Source organism: Odocoileus virginianus, chromosome 30 (assembly GCF_023699985.2).
Source record: "Odocoileus virginianus isolate 20LAN1187 ecotype Illinois chromosome 30, Ovbor_1.2, whole genome shotgun sequence".
In the NCBI taxonomy this organism is placed as follows: domain Eukaryota; kingdom Metazoa; phylum Chordata; class Mammalia; order Artiodactyla; family Cervidae; genus Odocoileus; species Odocoileus virginianus.
This window is the reverse complement of record NC_069703.1, coordinates 38,396,109-38,410,187: the sequence shown is the minus strand read 5'-3', so window position 1 is coordinate 38,410,187 and position 14,079 is coordinate 38,396,109. Positions and strand designations below refer to the sequence as shown.

At 40.2% G+C, this 14,079-nt stretch overlaps 1 protein-coding gene across 2 annotated transcripts in view; it reads right to left on the bottom strand.

Moving 5' to 3' along the window:
- Positions 1-1,328: 1,328 nt before the first annotated feature.
- Positions 1,329-14,079, bottom strand: part of FAM76A (family with sequence similarity 76 member A) — a 28,344-nt gene continuing 15,593 nt past the window's right edge. For both annotated transcript variants that reach the window (XM_020909129.2, XM_020909128.2), the window contains 3 exons: positions 7,132-7,267; positions 4,148-4,249; positions 1,329-3,620 (listed from right to left, as the gene is read on the bottom strand). In XM_020909129.2, the coding sequence (XP_020764788.1) occupies positions 3,534-3,620; positions 4,148-4,249; positions 7,132-7,267 (325 nt within the window). In that variant the 3' untranslated portion in view covers positions 1,329-3,533. The remainder of the gene's footprint in view (positions 3,621-4,147; positions 4,250-7,131; positions 7,268-14,079) is intronic.

The following is a 14,079-nucleotide window of genomic DNA, read 5'->3' as shown; positions in this document are numbered from 1 at the left end:
ACTTTGGCCACCATGAGATGATTGGTTGGCATCACCAATTCAGTGAACATGAGTTTGAGCAAACTCCAGGAGACAGTGAAGGACAGGGAAGCCTAGTATGCTGCAGTCCGTGGGGTCGCAGAGTCAGACACAACTTAGCATCTAAACAACAAATGCGTAAATTAAGAGGATTCACACAATAAAGATGATCATAAACATAGTCTACTGTCTTAGTCTGTTTGGACTTCTAGAACAAAATATCACAGACTGGGTAGCTTATTAAACAACAGAAGTTTATTTTTTACATTTTTAGTGGCTAGGAAGTCCCAGATCAAGAGGCCAGCTTGGTTGCACTCTAGTGAGGACCCTCTTCCGGATTCATTACAGACACCTTCTGGTTCTCTCCTCATATGGTAGAAGGGGCAAGGGATATCTTTGATGCCTCCATTATGAGGACACTAAGCCCATTCACGAGGGCAGAACCAAAGTATCTCTCAAAGGCCCCACCTTCTAATACTACCATCTCTAGGCATTAAGATCTCAACATATGAATTTGGCAGGGTGCGTGTGTTAGTCACTCAGTCCTGAGTCTTTGCGACACCAAAGACTGTAGCCTGCCAGGCTCATCTGTCCATGGGATTCTCCAGGCAAGAATACTGGAGCAGGTAGCCATTCCCTTCCCCAGAGGATCTTAACCACTCAGGGATCAAACCTGGGTCTCTGCATTGCAAGCAGATTCTTTACCATCTGAGCCACCGGGGAAGCCCCTGGCAAGGAGGGAGAGCAGGAATAAACGTTCAAAGCATAGCACCTATAAAATATGCTGTCATTGAGCCTACAGAAGAGAATGACCAGGATGTGGCCATGATGTCTGAAAGGCACTTACTAATTTAGAAACCTATTAGTGCCAGGGTTTCAAACCAACACATTCCTGTCCTTGAGATGGCATATCATAAACCTTTCATTCATACTGTATGAAGCTTCATCCCATATTAACTGTGAATAATACTGGTAAATACAAAATCAAGGAATAATGGCATTGTCCAATATTCTATTAAATGGGGGCCTCATGAGGAGAGTAAGTTTGTCAATTGTCTTCCTGGCTGTATCCTCACTGCCCACCAGTGCTTATAATGCAAGCAATTGAACTGAATAAATACAATCACAGAAGAAAGAAATTAGCTTATTCTCTGATGGACATAAAAACTCCCTATTAGCGCTGTTAGGATTTTAATTGTTTAAAGTCTACAAGCAAGACAAATTGACTCTTTTCTAGGTTGAAGGGGATTATGGGATATGTCTATTGGTGAACCAGCAAGAAATAAATGAAAAAAAACCCAAACCAATAATTATACTTGAGTCAATATGAATTTTTATTAACACACATTTTTCAAAGTCTGTACAAACCAAAACATTCCTGTGTTTTAAAATGTCCATTATTACAAACATACAAATAAACAAAAGGTGTTACCAAAAGTTAGCTACTCAATTTTATGGTAAAACAGTATCATGATTTTTAAAAACCAAAATTTTCAAGACTGAGGTTTCTTCCTTCTCTTTTTGGAACTCGTGGAAAGTTAGAAAATGTATGGATTTGCTTTATATTAAATGCCAAGACCGTAAAAAAAGATTTAGTATAAAACTAAATATGTTTTTACATTGTCACTTCAGGTAACAGAATTTCTCAAATCTTTAAAATTAAAAAAAAAAAAAAACCATGACTGCAACTTTTTTCACAATCTTTTCCCCATAGTCAATGTAAATGCATCTGAAAAATATTATCTGACAGTTTGTCTTTACCTAAAATTTCCTCATTCAAAAAGTTACAAAACTATTTAGCACTGCCATTTCCCTTGCTTAGAAGAGAAAATTACATCCCCTACCAGAGTGATAAGCAACATGGTCCATTGTTCCTCTTATCCGAAGGAAGTCACTCATTTCCACATCTCTGTCCAATTAAGTGCATGGCTCCACTCGTGAGAATGTTCACCAATTAAAAGCATTTGCTCCTGGGAAATGCCTAGTAAGTTAAACTTACTGCTACACTTCTGGTAGTTTGAGGTACAAATGTCATCTGCCCTTATGATTACCTCTAACTCCAGTATCGCCCCCTGCGTTAAAGGATTCCAAAGTAGCTGGTTTTACTGTTCCATGGCACACCACACATCTCTAATTTCTTTTACAAACATCACAGAGGACCTGAGAGTATGGCTAGAAATGCAAATTCATCCTCTCACATGAAAAGTAAATCCATGTGCCTACTGGGTCAAGAAGGGAAAACAGGATACAGTTCAGGTTGGGGCCAAGCTGCTTTTGAGAAGCACCTGTTTTCAACACGTTTCCATTAAAAGCAGGGAGTGTACAGGCAGCAGTGGGTGAGGAAGAGTGGGGAGACAGTACATACAGGGATATCGTTCCCCCAGTCACACTCAGAGTCCATAGTTGAGCAGCTCATACTAACTTCCAAAATGCTCTGTAGTCCAAATCTTATCCCATTTTGAAATCATCTAAAAAAAAGTTATCTGACAATGGCCCAGTATGACAACTGATATAAGAGCATTTTCTTTTTTTAAAAAAGAGGTGGCAGTGTGGGAATTTAAAATCAGTCACATAAAACAATCAAGAAAGGGGAGGGAGAGGGAAGTGTCCAGTACAACCTGGACAACCTTTCTTTCTGCCCTTACTCAGAAAGACAGATTCGCCAAATCTTTGCTGCCTCCCTTAAGTATCTTCTTACATGCTCTTCCAAGAAACCCTCCAAAAGGCACTTAACTCCATACTTATATATTGAATTGTTTCACCTTAGCAATCATTTTTTAAGACTCCAAGGTAACAAGAAAGAAAAGATCTGATTCTTTCACTAAAAGAGAGTAGTACTTTTTTTTTTTTTAAAGAAGCATCACTTTTACAAGAAGAACAAGCTAGGCTACCATTATTCCTTTATCAAGAAAAAGTTTCTTTTTTTAAAAAATAAATAAAACTCTGGCTATACATAGTACAAAGTTCATACATAATATACCTGGAAAAAAACCCAAGAGTATACCCTGAAGCAAAAGGTTTATTGGAGAGAAAAAGTCTCTTCCATTGTACCAAGTCTTAAGGTGGCAGTTTTCAAAGTTCAGAGGGTGGCAGTGATATGTAATTAATGCCAAATTGCTTGCTCATGGGTATGGCAGGATGCAATAATGGATCAAAAAAAAAAAATCATTCTGCACATAACACTGAGCAGTGACCACCACAAAAAGGAAAAAAAAAAGTAGCAAAAGAGAGACAGTAGTACTGAGAAGGGCTGGCGGGTAGAGAGAAGGGAGTGAGGGTGTAAGAGAGTGAGAGAGAGAAAGAGAGGGGAGCTTAAAACCCCAAACATTCAAGCATGCAGTCCTAACACAGCACAAACCAGGTGTTTCCATTCAGCCCAACGCAGTCACACAAAGAAGGATAACTGTAATAATACAGAGATTTCTTAAGGAAGCTTGCAATTCCCAGAGAACAGCCAGGTTGCCACCCTAACCAAGGAATCCATTTGCTGTTGCCGGGAGCATTCTCGTGGTCTCTCATGGAGAGGTTATAGCTCCTGACTTCTCCGACTTCTTGCTCTTGGACAAGGCAGCTGCCTGCTTCAGGAGCTCTCGGTTTTTGGCCTAAAAAAAAAAAAAAAAATCAGTGCACAAAGGAAATTTTATCAGGATAGGATGTTTTTCATACAGATGCTAAGGGAGACAATGTAGAGATCAGGAAGAGGTGAACAAATTCTAGAGGTAGAAAACAACAGACAATTCTAGGGTTTGGTTGAGAGGGAAGAAAGTATTTGCTGGCAGTTAATCAGTGTACTTGCATCTCCTGGGATCCACTATTACAAACGGACGCTCTATGCAACACAAACCAACCATGGAGTGCTTTAGTGTGTTGGATAAACAGAATTTACAATTTAGACATCTGGAATCACATCTGGTTTATCCAAAAATCAAAGAACACATTTATTAATCCCACTGTTTTTTGAGGTAAAAAGATTAGAACACATCCAAGAGAAAATAATAAAAGTCATCTATAAGGTGATTTAATATGTCAACTGACATGTCAATTCTCTGAGAAAAAAAGAAATCTAAGAGAAGATCACTTAAAATCAGCTAAATACACCAGAGTTATCATATTAAATAAGTAGAGTTACCTGCAATTGTTCTGTGACTTCTTTGTGGGTTTTCTCCATCTGGTTCATTTTGGCTCTCATCTGAGATTCTTGGTATTGAAAATCAGCCTTCAACTCTGTGATCTGTGGGGGAAAAAAAAGGCAGAGTGACCAGAAGAAATTTCTGTGCAATGAAAAATGTTTTGATACCAGAGAGCTAAATAGTCCCCTAAATTAATGAAACCCAGGGCTTTCCTAAACAGCCATACCTAAATCAAAGCCAGGGAACCATGTATCCTATTTTTTCCTAGTGATTTCCTGAAAATTACACAAAATTCTGCATTAATTAGCATGTCTGCCACTGACCACTTTCTAGAAGGTTTTAGATATTTCATATAGGCATATTCAATATAGGCAATAATCTTTCAAATTCTCACCTCCAAGTAAATCAATGATTATAACAAATATGACTGACAGTTTGAGAGAAGCCATGAAAATAACAGCTGCTGTCATTTACTGAATTTTTGCCCTGTTCCAGGCAAACTGTTTGATTATATTATTTTATCTAATCCTACGATAACCCTGTGGGATAGTAACATTATTGTTCCTCCTTTTAGATGGGGACATCAAGGCTTAGAAAGGATTAAGTTAAGTGGTTAGCAAGTAGCAGAGTCAGAATTCAAACTCCAGGCCTTCTTCTATTGACTATGCTATTCAAGGAGCACAGAGAAGAGGTATTAAATCAGAGAAATGAGCTGTGAGCTGAGTTGTGAGATACACGTAGCAACTGGCACATGAGGTACGGAAAAGGGCATCCAAGCAAAGGGAACAGTATGGACACAAGCAGGGTGCAAGATAATTGAGAACTTATTCAGATGACTGATGAGTGTGTCGGGAGATGAGGTCACAGAGAGGAAGGCATGATGCGGAAGAGCCTGTGTTCTAGCCAAGGAATGTGATCTTGATCCTGAAAGTTATGGGAAACAATCTACTATTTGTTTTTGCTCCTTTTAAAATCCTAACTTTGTGGGAATTCCCTGGAGATCTAGTGGTTAGGACTCGGTGCTTTCACTGCGGTAGATAAGGGAATTAAGATCTTGCAACTGCAAAGCACTAGAGACAAGCATTCATTTTGTCTCTATTTTGCAAAAATCCTTTCTTTAATGTGCCATTCTGATCTAGTTCATAAAGAAAATATACTTGGGTCTGCTTTCATCTGACAGTCATGTAGTAAACTAAAAAGAATACTGGTCTCTTCCCACGAACCTCCACCTTACTGGCAAAGTAGAAACAGCACAGCAGAAAGAACGGGAGGGTCAGAAAGATCTGGGTTCATCCCTTGTTCTGCCTTTCCCCAGCTGTGTGATTTGGGCGGACTGTTTAATCTCTTTCAGGCCATTTTCTCATCTATAAGATGAGGGAGGAATCAGATACAAAGAATGCACATAAGGATTTTAACATTACAGGACTTCTTTGGTGGCCCAGTAGATGGGACTCTGCCTGCCAATGCAGGGGACACCAGTTCAATCCCTGGTCTGGGAAGATTACACGTGTCGCGAAGCAACTAAGCCCTTCCACCACAGCTTCTGAGCCCATGCTCCAGAGCCCACAAGCCGTTAACTACTGAGCTTGTGTGCAGCAACTACTGAAGCCCAGAACCTACAGACGTACTCTGCAATAAGAGAAGCCACCAGAATGACAAAAAGCCCGCGCGCCACGACAAAGACCCAGTGCAACGAAAAATAAATTAAGATAAAAAAATGTTTTAACATAAATGTCTGTTAGCACTCATCATAGCATTCCCAACACAGTGCGAAACAACATATAGCCTCAGGGAGAAAACAGAGCTAGTGGAAGGAACCCTAAGGGGAAGGCACTGTTACCTATGAAACGATGATAATAATTCCTACCTCAAAGTGGTATGGGGATAAATGAGTTAATACATATAAAGCACTTAGAATAGGGTTAGGTAGATATAAAGGTGTTAATTGTTCAGTTGTGTCCGACTCTTTACGACCCCATGGACTGTAGCCCACTGGACTCTTCTGTCCATGGGATTCTCCAGGCAAGAATACTGAAGTGGGTTGTCACTCCCTTCTCCAGGGGATCTTCCCGACACAGGAACTGAACCCCAGTTTCTTGCATAGCAGGCAGATTCTTTACCATCTGAGCCAAAGCATTCAATGAAAGTTAACTATTATTATTAGTTATTAGAATAATAAGGCAAAAATGAGACATTCCCTAAGAATCTGAAAATAAGAAATAACAGACACGAACCAGAAAAAGGACATAAAAAAGTTCCCCTGAAGAGGGGACTATGACTCTTAGACCAGAATAAAACATCACTAAAGATAATAATGAGCTTAGAGAGTAGGTCACTCAGGAAGGGAGTTGTCACCAATGGAAACAAAGTGATGTAGTGACTACAGGAAGGCCTACCGGAATATTGCCTGGGGATGAGGCAGACTTAGTCTACATATTTTGAGCACTACTGTCCCTTGGACACAGCCATCCCAGTAATAGAGATGGAGGCATCAGGTTCCCCTAGCCTGAGAGCATTAAAAATTCCAATTATATGACTACTTCCTCTTGTCTCAACTCCATGGTCACTCAGCACCCTCTGATTACAAGCTCCCTGAACAGCTTATGCTGAGAAGAGTAGCACTCTGCTATAGGCCCCACTGTGAAATAAGAGGTGGACACTGTGGCTTTACACATCATCTCTGCAAACTCAGTCAACTTCAGTCCTCCCTTAGAAGTGGAAGCTTCCTCCAAATGAAAGAAAGAAAAATCAACCCTCTAAACCACTTGACAGAAGGGGATTGACAATGGTAATGCCGTGCCATGATCCTGGCAGACAGCAAGCTGCTCCCTAAGACATCCCAACCTTGCCACTGGGTATCTCTCTCAGAGCACCAATGGTATATATCCAACAAACATCCGTTCAACAGCGAGCATCATGCCCTGTACCACATATTTTACCTGCCTGCCTCACTCTGACCTGAGAAGCACTAACTGAGCAGTACCTTCTTCTCTTTCTCTAAAATCATTTGATCCTTCTGATGCAGCATCTTCTTCAGAGTGGCTACTTCCTCCTTCAGTTGGGCAATGATGACAAAGTGGTCAGTGCCTGGTGAGTCCAGAGCCAAATCTGGGGAAAAGCTGAGGGGAAAAATGGAGGGGGAAAATATCAGTTGGACGCATAAACTTTTTTCTACCTGAGGTCACATTATAGGCCACTTGACTGCAACTTCAAGAGCAGGAGCAACTAGTTGAATCTCAGCCATCAAGCACAATACACATCCAACTTGGGAGTATTTGCTAAACTGCACAGGCAAGGTGGCCATCAGGTAACTATACCAACCAAGGTCACAACCTGCAGCATTCCCGCAGCATCTCTGCTCACGGGCATGCTGTGCATGCGTGCTAAGTCACTTCAGTCGTGTCCGACTCTGCGACCCCATGGACTGTAGACTGTCAAGTTCCCATCCATGGGGACTCTCCAGGCAAGGATATCAGAGCGTGTGGCCATGCCCTCGTCCAGGAGATCTTCCCAACCCAGGGATCGAACCCATGTCTCCTATGTCTCCTGCACTGGCAGGGTGGGCTCTTTACCACCACCGCCACCTGCAAAGCCCATCTCTGCTCACATTCAGGACTAAAATAAATGCCACCTCATAAGAGCCAAAGATATTCTGTTTCAGGTTCATTGAAGATCCCTAGTTATTGTGGGTGAGAGTCATAATTTTTTGTGATCAGATAATTTCTCTAGAATCTGGATAAATTGTAATTTCATGCATTCTTCTTTAAAGATCCCCATAGAGATTTTGACTCTTTGTTTTCTGCTCCAAATCCCATGATGTGGTACAGCTGCTGAGAAGCTGCTGCTTTCCATCTCAGTTATAATCTTTTAAAAAAATGATAAAAAAAGAAGACGAAGTTAACAGGAAAGAAGCCAACTTCCCCTACTACAATTGGCCTGTGCACTGTCACTTCCAGTATCAAGAATTCTGTGATATTTAGTTAGGAAAGGAACAAAAAGGCGGCAAACTGCAAAGTAACATCACAACCTGGGTCGTCAGCAGAGCCCTCCCTGTGACGGCCTCTGAGCACTACATTTCGTCAAAGTGCCACCAGGCGAACTCTGTCCTTTTGGTAGTGTGTCTTAACCACGAAAGTTTCAGGCAATCTGTAAGCCCCCGAGATTGTATATGCAATTCTATGCATACATACAACGGAGCGGTTTCTAGGATGGGGATCCGAGGCTCTCCTTAGTCTGGTCAGGTGTCTTAGACCCACACAAGTTAAGAAATCACTGCCAACAGAGTTAAATCCTACCCTTCTCTAGAGACCTACCCAAAGGAAACTCTTTACTTCTCACAGGGCAACCTGTAAAGTAAAACACAAACCGGTTTTTCCTAGAAAACTGCAATACTGATTCCCAACACTCTGTATCAATATAGCAACTACTCCAGATCCCCCTTGCTGTTAGATCTTTCCTACACTTTGAACATCTAATAATCATCGATTTTCTACACAGGTAGACACTCCAAATAACACGGTGAACTGCTGGACAAACCTCCTCATAGTTACCAAGTTAAGTGTTTCTATGGCTAGAATGGGAAGACAGTCCATTGATAAAAATATTCTGCCCTCAGTCTACATGAAGCACATGAGAAGGATGTCAGAGGAACAATGGATCACTGCTTTGCTAACTGATAAGTATGCAGAATTACTGGGTAACAAAAACAACATGTAAAATAATAAAACAAGGCATGCAGGAGAAAATATTGAAAGGGTCCATCACAGTCTCCACCAGTTTCCAAACTTGCTAAGGGACTGTCTTTCCTCAACCCAACAGAATCTATTTAAACCCATAACCCGAGTGACAAATGAAACGGAGTAATGGGCTAATATGCTCTACCTGCTTCTTTAACTCAAATATAATTGACATACAATATTATGTTAGTTTCATACATAATATGACATTGCATATATCACAATCACTCTAAGTCTAGTAAACATCTGCACCATAAAAAATTATTACTGACTACATTCTTTATGTTGTATGTTACATCCCTGTGACTTATTGATTATATAACTGGAGGTCTATAGCTCTTAATCTCCTTCACCTGTTTTGCCTATCCCCCCACCCCCCAACCTTCTGGCTACTACCTATTTGTTCTCTGTACCTATGAGTATGTTTCATTTTGCTTTGCATTTTAGACTCACATATATGTGAGATCACACAATACTGGTCTTTCTCCAACTTATTTCACTTAGCATAATACCCTCTAGGTTCATCTAGGTTGTTGCAAATAACAAGATTTTGTTTTTTATGACTGAGTAGTATTTCATTGTTTGTGTATACACACACACCCCCACACACACCCCATAGCTTTTCAGCCATTTGTCTATCAACAGCCATTTAGGTTGCTTTCATTGTCTTGGCTATTGTAATTAACACTACAGTGAACACTGGGATGTATACATCTTTTTGAAACAGTGTTTCTGTTTTCTTTGGATAACTTACTAGAAATGACATTGCTGGATTATATGGCAATTCTGATTTTTTAAGGTACCTCCATACTAGTTGCTTCACCAACTTACAATCCTACCAAGAGAGCGGCTGCTGCTGCTGCTAAGTCGCTTCAGTCGTGTCTGACTCTATGCGACCCCATAGACACGGCAGCCCACCAGGCTCCCCCATCCCTGGGATTCTCCAGGCAAGAACACTGGAGTGGGTTGCCATTTCCTTCTCCAATGCAGGAAAGTGAAAAGTGAAAGTGAAGTCGCTCAGTTGTGTCCGACTCTTAGCGGACTCCTCCATCCCTGGGATTTTCCAGGCAAGAGTACTGGAGTGGGGTGCCACTGCCTTCTCCGACCAAGAGAGCACAAGGGTGCTATTGTCTCCACATCCTTGCCAACACCTATCCGACAGCTGTTCTGATACGTGTGAGGCAGTAGCTCATTGCCATTTTGATTTGCATTTCCCTGATAATTAGCAATACTAAGCATCTTTTCAAGTGACTATAGGCCATCTGTATGTTTTCTTTGGAAAGGTGTCTATTCAGGTCCTCTGCTCATTTTTAAATAGAACTGTTTTCTTTTGTTTGTTTGTTTTTTGATGTTAAAATATATGAGCTTTTTGTATATTTTCGATATTAACCGTTATTGGGTATATTATTTGCAGGTATCTTCTCCCATTCAGTGGGCTGCCTTTTCATCTTGTTTCCTTCATTGTGCAAAGGCTTTTGAGTTTGATGCAGTCCTCTGTAAAAGCAAAAGTAAACAAACAGGACTACATAGCCTGAGGATACATACTCCAAAAAAACTGCTAAGACCGATGTCAAAGAGCCTATGTTTTCTTCTAGGAATTTAATGCTTTCAGGTCTTACATTTACGTCTTTAGTCTACTTGGAGTTATTTTTTGTAAGCAGTGTGAGAAAGTAGTCCAGTTTGATTCTTTTGCATGTAGCTGTCTAGTTTTCCAACACCATTCAGTGAAGGGGCTATCTTTTCCCTACTGTATACTCTTGCCTCCTCTGTTGTAGAGTAATTGTCCATATAAATGTGGGTTTGCTTCTGGGCTGCTTATTCTGTTCCATCAGTCTCCGTGTCTGTTTCTGTGCCAATACCATGCTGGTCTTCTTGTTTTGTTTTTGGCTGAGTCAGGTCTTAGCTGCGGCACATGGGATCTTTCACTGTGTTGTGCAGGCTCTTCACTGTGGCACGCAGGAGTCTCTAGTTTAGTGCATGGGCTCAGTAGCCCAGCAGCAATATGGGATTTTAATTCCTCAACCAGGGATTGAATTCATGTCCCTGCATTGGAAGGCAGATTTTTAAATACTGTTCCACCAGGGAAGTCCCCAACACCATACTGTTTTGATTACTGCAGTTTTGTAGTACAGTTTGCAATCAGAAAGCATGATGCTTTCAGCTTTGTTCTTCATTCTCAAGATAGATTTGACTCTACCTGCTTCTTGAGGGAAGATTCTTCCCATATCAATAAATTGCTGACTCAATGCGTCTTTCCTGTGTAGGGACTGTACTGTCTAATTCTGTAACTCCTGATGAATAAGAATTGCTGGGAATCAAAATGAAAAGAGATGGCTACGTTACTAAGGCAGAAAATCAGATCTAGTCTCTTTCTAAACACTGCCAAAGACAGGGAACTTGCTATTTATCCAGGAAGCTTGTCTCTTCCAAAAACATCTTTTCTCAGGCTGAGCCAAAATCTGCTCATCAGTCCCATCCATTGGTCCTGGATCTGTCCTCAAAGGCCACACAGAGTTAAGTCTAATCTTTCAGGTGTATTTTAGAGGGAGAACACAATAAAATGATAAGAAAAGGAAAAGAATGTCTTTTAGAAACAATAAACCACAAGATGTGCCTAGAGGTCATTGTTCATTGCCCATCAAACAATAAACAAATATGATCAAAAAGTGCATTTCTCAGGAAAGGAAAGCTAGAAATGAACTTGAATTTTCTTCAAAATAATTTTGAAGAAACTATATAATTTTGACAAACCATAAAATATTGAGATGGAAGCTGTGAATTTCATAGGATACTAAAAGAGATTAAAGCATTTTCTAAGTATAAAACCATGAGAAAAGTGTTTTTTTAAAAAAAATTCTATAAAGTAATGGGTTCTCTCCATATGATACGAAAGGCTAATGAATAAAGAAAAAGAGAAAAATCAAACATGCCTCAATATTTAAAAAATAAATAAGAGGACTTCCCTGGAAGTCCAGGGGTTAACATTCTGCACTTCCACTGCAGGGCTCTCAGGTTTGATCCCTGAATAGGGAACTAAGATCCCACATGTCATGTGTGAGGCCAAAAAAAAAACTGAAGAAATATGGTAGTATATGGTCAATGGAAAACTGTTAGAGAACAATCTTCTGAAGACATGAGAGGATAAAAATGAAAGAATAAAAACATAAATTTAAAAGTAGATTGTGATTAAAAACTGAGAGGGAGTCACAATAGATAGTAAAGAAACAAAACTGGTAACATTTACTATGGAACTGAATTCAAAATAAATATTCAGTAAAAAAAATTTTTTGGTTTCCATGACATTAAAAAAAGGACTGTTCATGGAGAAGGAAATGGCAACCTACTCCAGAATTCTTGCCTGGGAAAGTCCATGGACAGAGGAGCTTGGCGGGCTGCAGTCCATGGTGTTACACGACTGAGCACACGTGCATGAGGGTGGAGGGAGATGGGTTGGTAGCAATAAACTGGTAGAACCAAAAAAAATGAAGGACAGTTCAAAAAACGTCTTGGACCTCCTCAGTGGTCCAGTGGTTAAGATTCCACACTTCCATTGCAGGGGGTATGGAGTCAATCCCTGGTCAGCCAAAAGAGAAAAAAAAAATTTTTTTTTTAATGTTTTTAAAGTCTTGTCAGAATGTTTCCCAAGTGAAGGAAAAGCATGAGGAAAAAGTAAAAAGGGAAGAAAAAACGTAATTTACCTTGTATATAAACTTTTAAAAGAAATGCAAATAAGTGGAATAGATTAAGATTGCTAATGCAGGAACAGTGAAATGGAACTTGCATATGTATGTAAATAATTTTCATAGCTGCAGAAAAATTTTTTCCAAATTTTCAAGTTATTAGGCTACTACTTTTTAAATTACCATGTATATTTAAAGAAAAAATTATTTTTAAAGATCTTTCCCAGAGGACATTATGAAAGACCATGCACCTAAGTTAAGGATCAGCATCCTACTTGAGGAAAACAATCATTGCTGGTAACCCCAATGCAATAAAACACTCTGAACAGAAAATTTAAAGTCTTTGGCTTGGTGAAGCCATAGCAATAGTCAGCAAGAACAGTGGCAATATCTCAAGAACAAAATGACCTAACAGAAGGCAAACTTTAAGGCCTCTTGGTTAAACTAAAGGCTATGAATGAGCTTTTTCTGGGTCATTCAAACACAGCCCACATCATAAACAGCACAAAACAGAAATGATGAATCTAAAGTCTGTGGGTCTTGGTTTAGGATTTCATAAAGCAGGGCATTCAGAATGGTTCATTCCCTGAAGTAGTTTTTATAGGATCATGCATCCTGGCAGACGTGATAGGACAATCAGTGCCACATCCATTTTCTTCAGAATGGTCAAACTAGCTGCTCAGAGAACAAACAGTAACAGTAAAGCTAACCAGAAAGATGATCTTTATGGTTCCTTCCCCTATGTAATCAGAATATCTAAATCAAGCATTTCTAGAAGGATCAATTCAAGAAGTTTAAAGTCAGTGATACCTGAAATACAAAGAGAGTCTGCAGAGTCTCAAATCAAGTTAATGAAAAAGCCAACATCATAGATGCTATGTATACCCCCCTAAATAAACAAAATTCAGCCCCAGTAAGCCTATATGCTGGTCTGCTCCCATATCCACCACTGTCTGGGAGGGAGAACGGAGAATGGGGAGTTTTCAGAATGGAGATGATTCCAAGGATTTTAGGGATGAGTGTGCCAGGTGGTCTCACTTCAGAATGCTCAGCCTGGAGGAACAGGCCCCAAGACTCTGTTGAGAAGCAGCCCACTACACCAACATAGATGGGACGTCCTGGATATGAGGAGAAAATAGCTCATAAGTGGAAGCATCACTAAGAAGGGAAGGGGAAAGTGAGGAATAAAAATGCATTTAGAAAGGCTTAAAATGAAACAAAAATATTTAAATGCATCTCCTTCCCTCCTGATTCAGCATTTGCATTGGGTTCTCTCTCTTAAGGCTAAAGAAGCATGGATTATCCCTCATAGACTGAGCAATACTGCTTTAATTCTAAATTGTCAGGAACTCCCTGGTGGTCCAGTGGTTAAGACTGAGCACTTCCACTGCCACAGCCAGGGTTCAATCCCTGGTCGCAGAACTAACTTTCTGAAAGCTGTGCGATGTGGCCAAAAAAGAAAAATTTCCAATTTGTCTCTGTTTTGCCTCTGCAGACCACCTCCTGCCCTGCCTG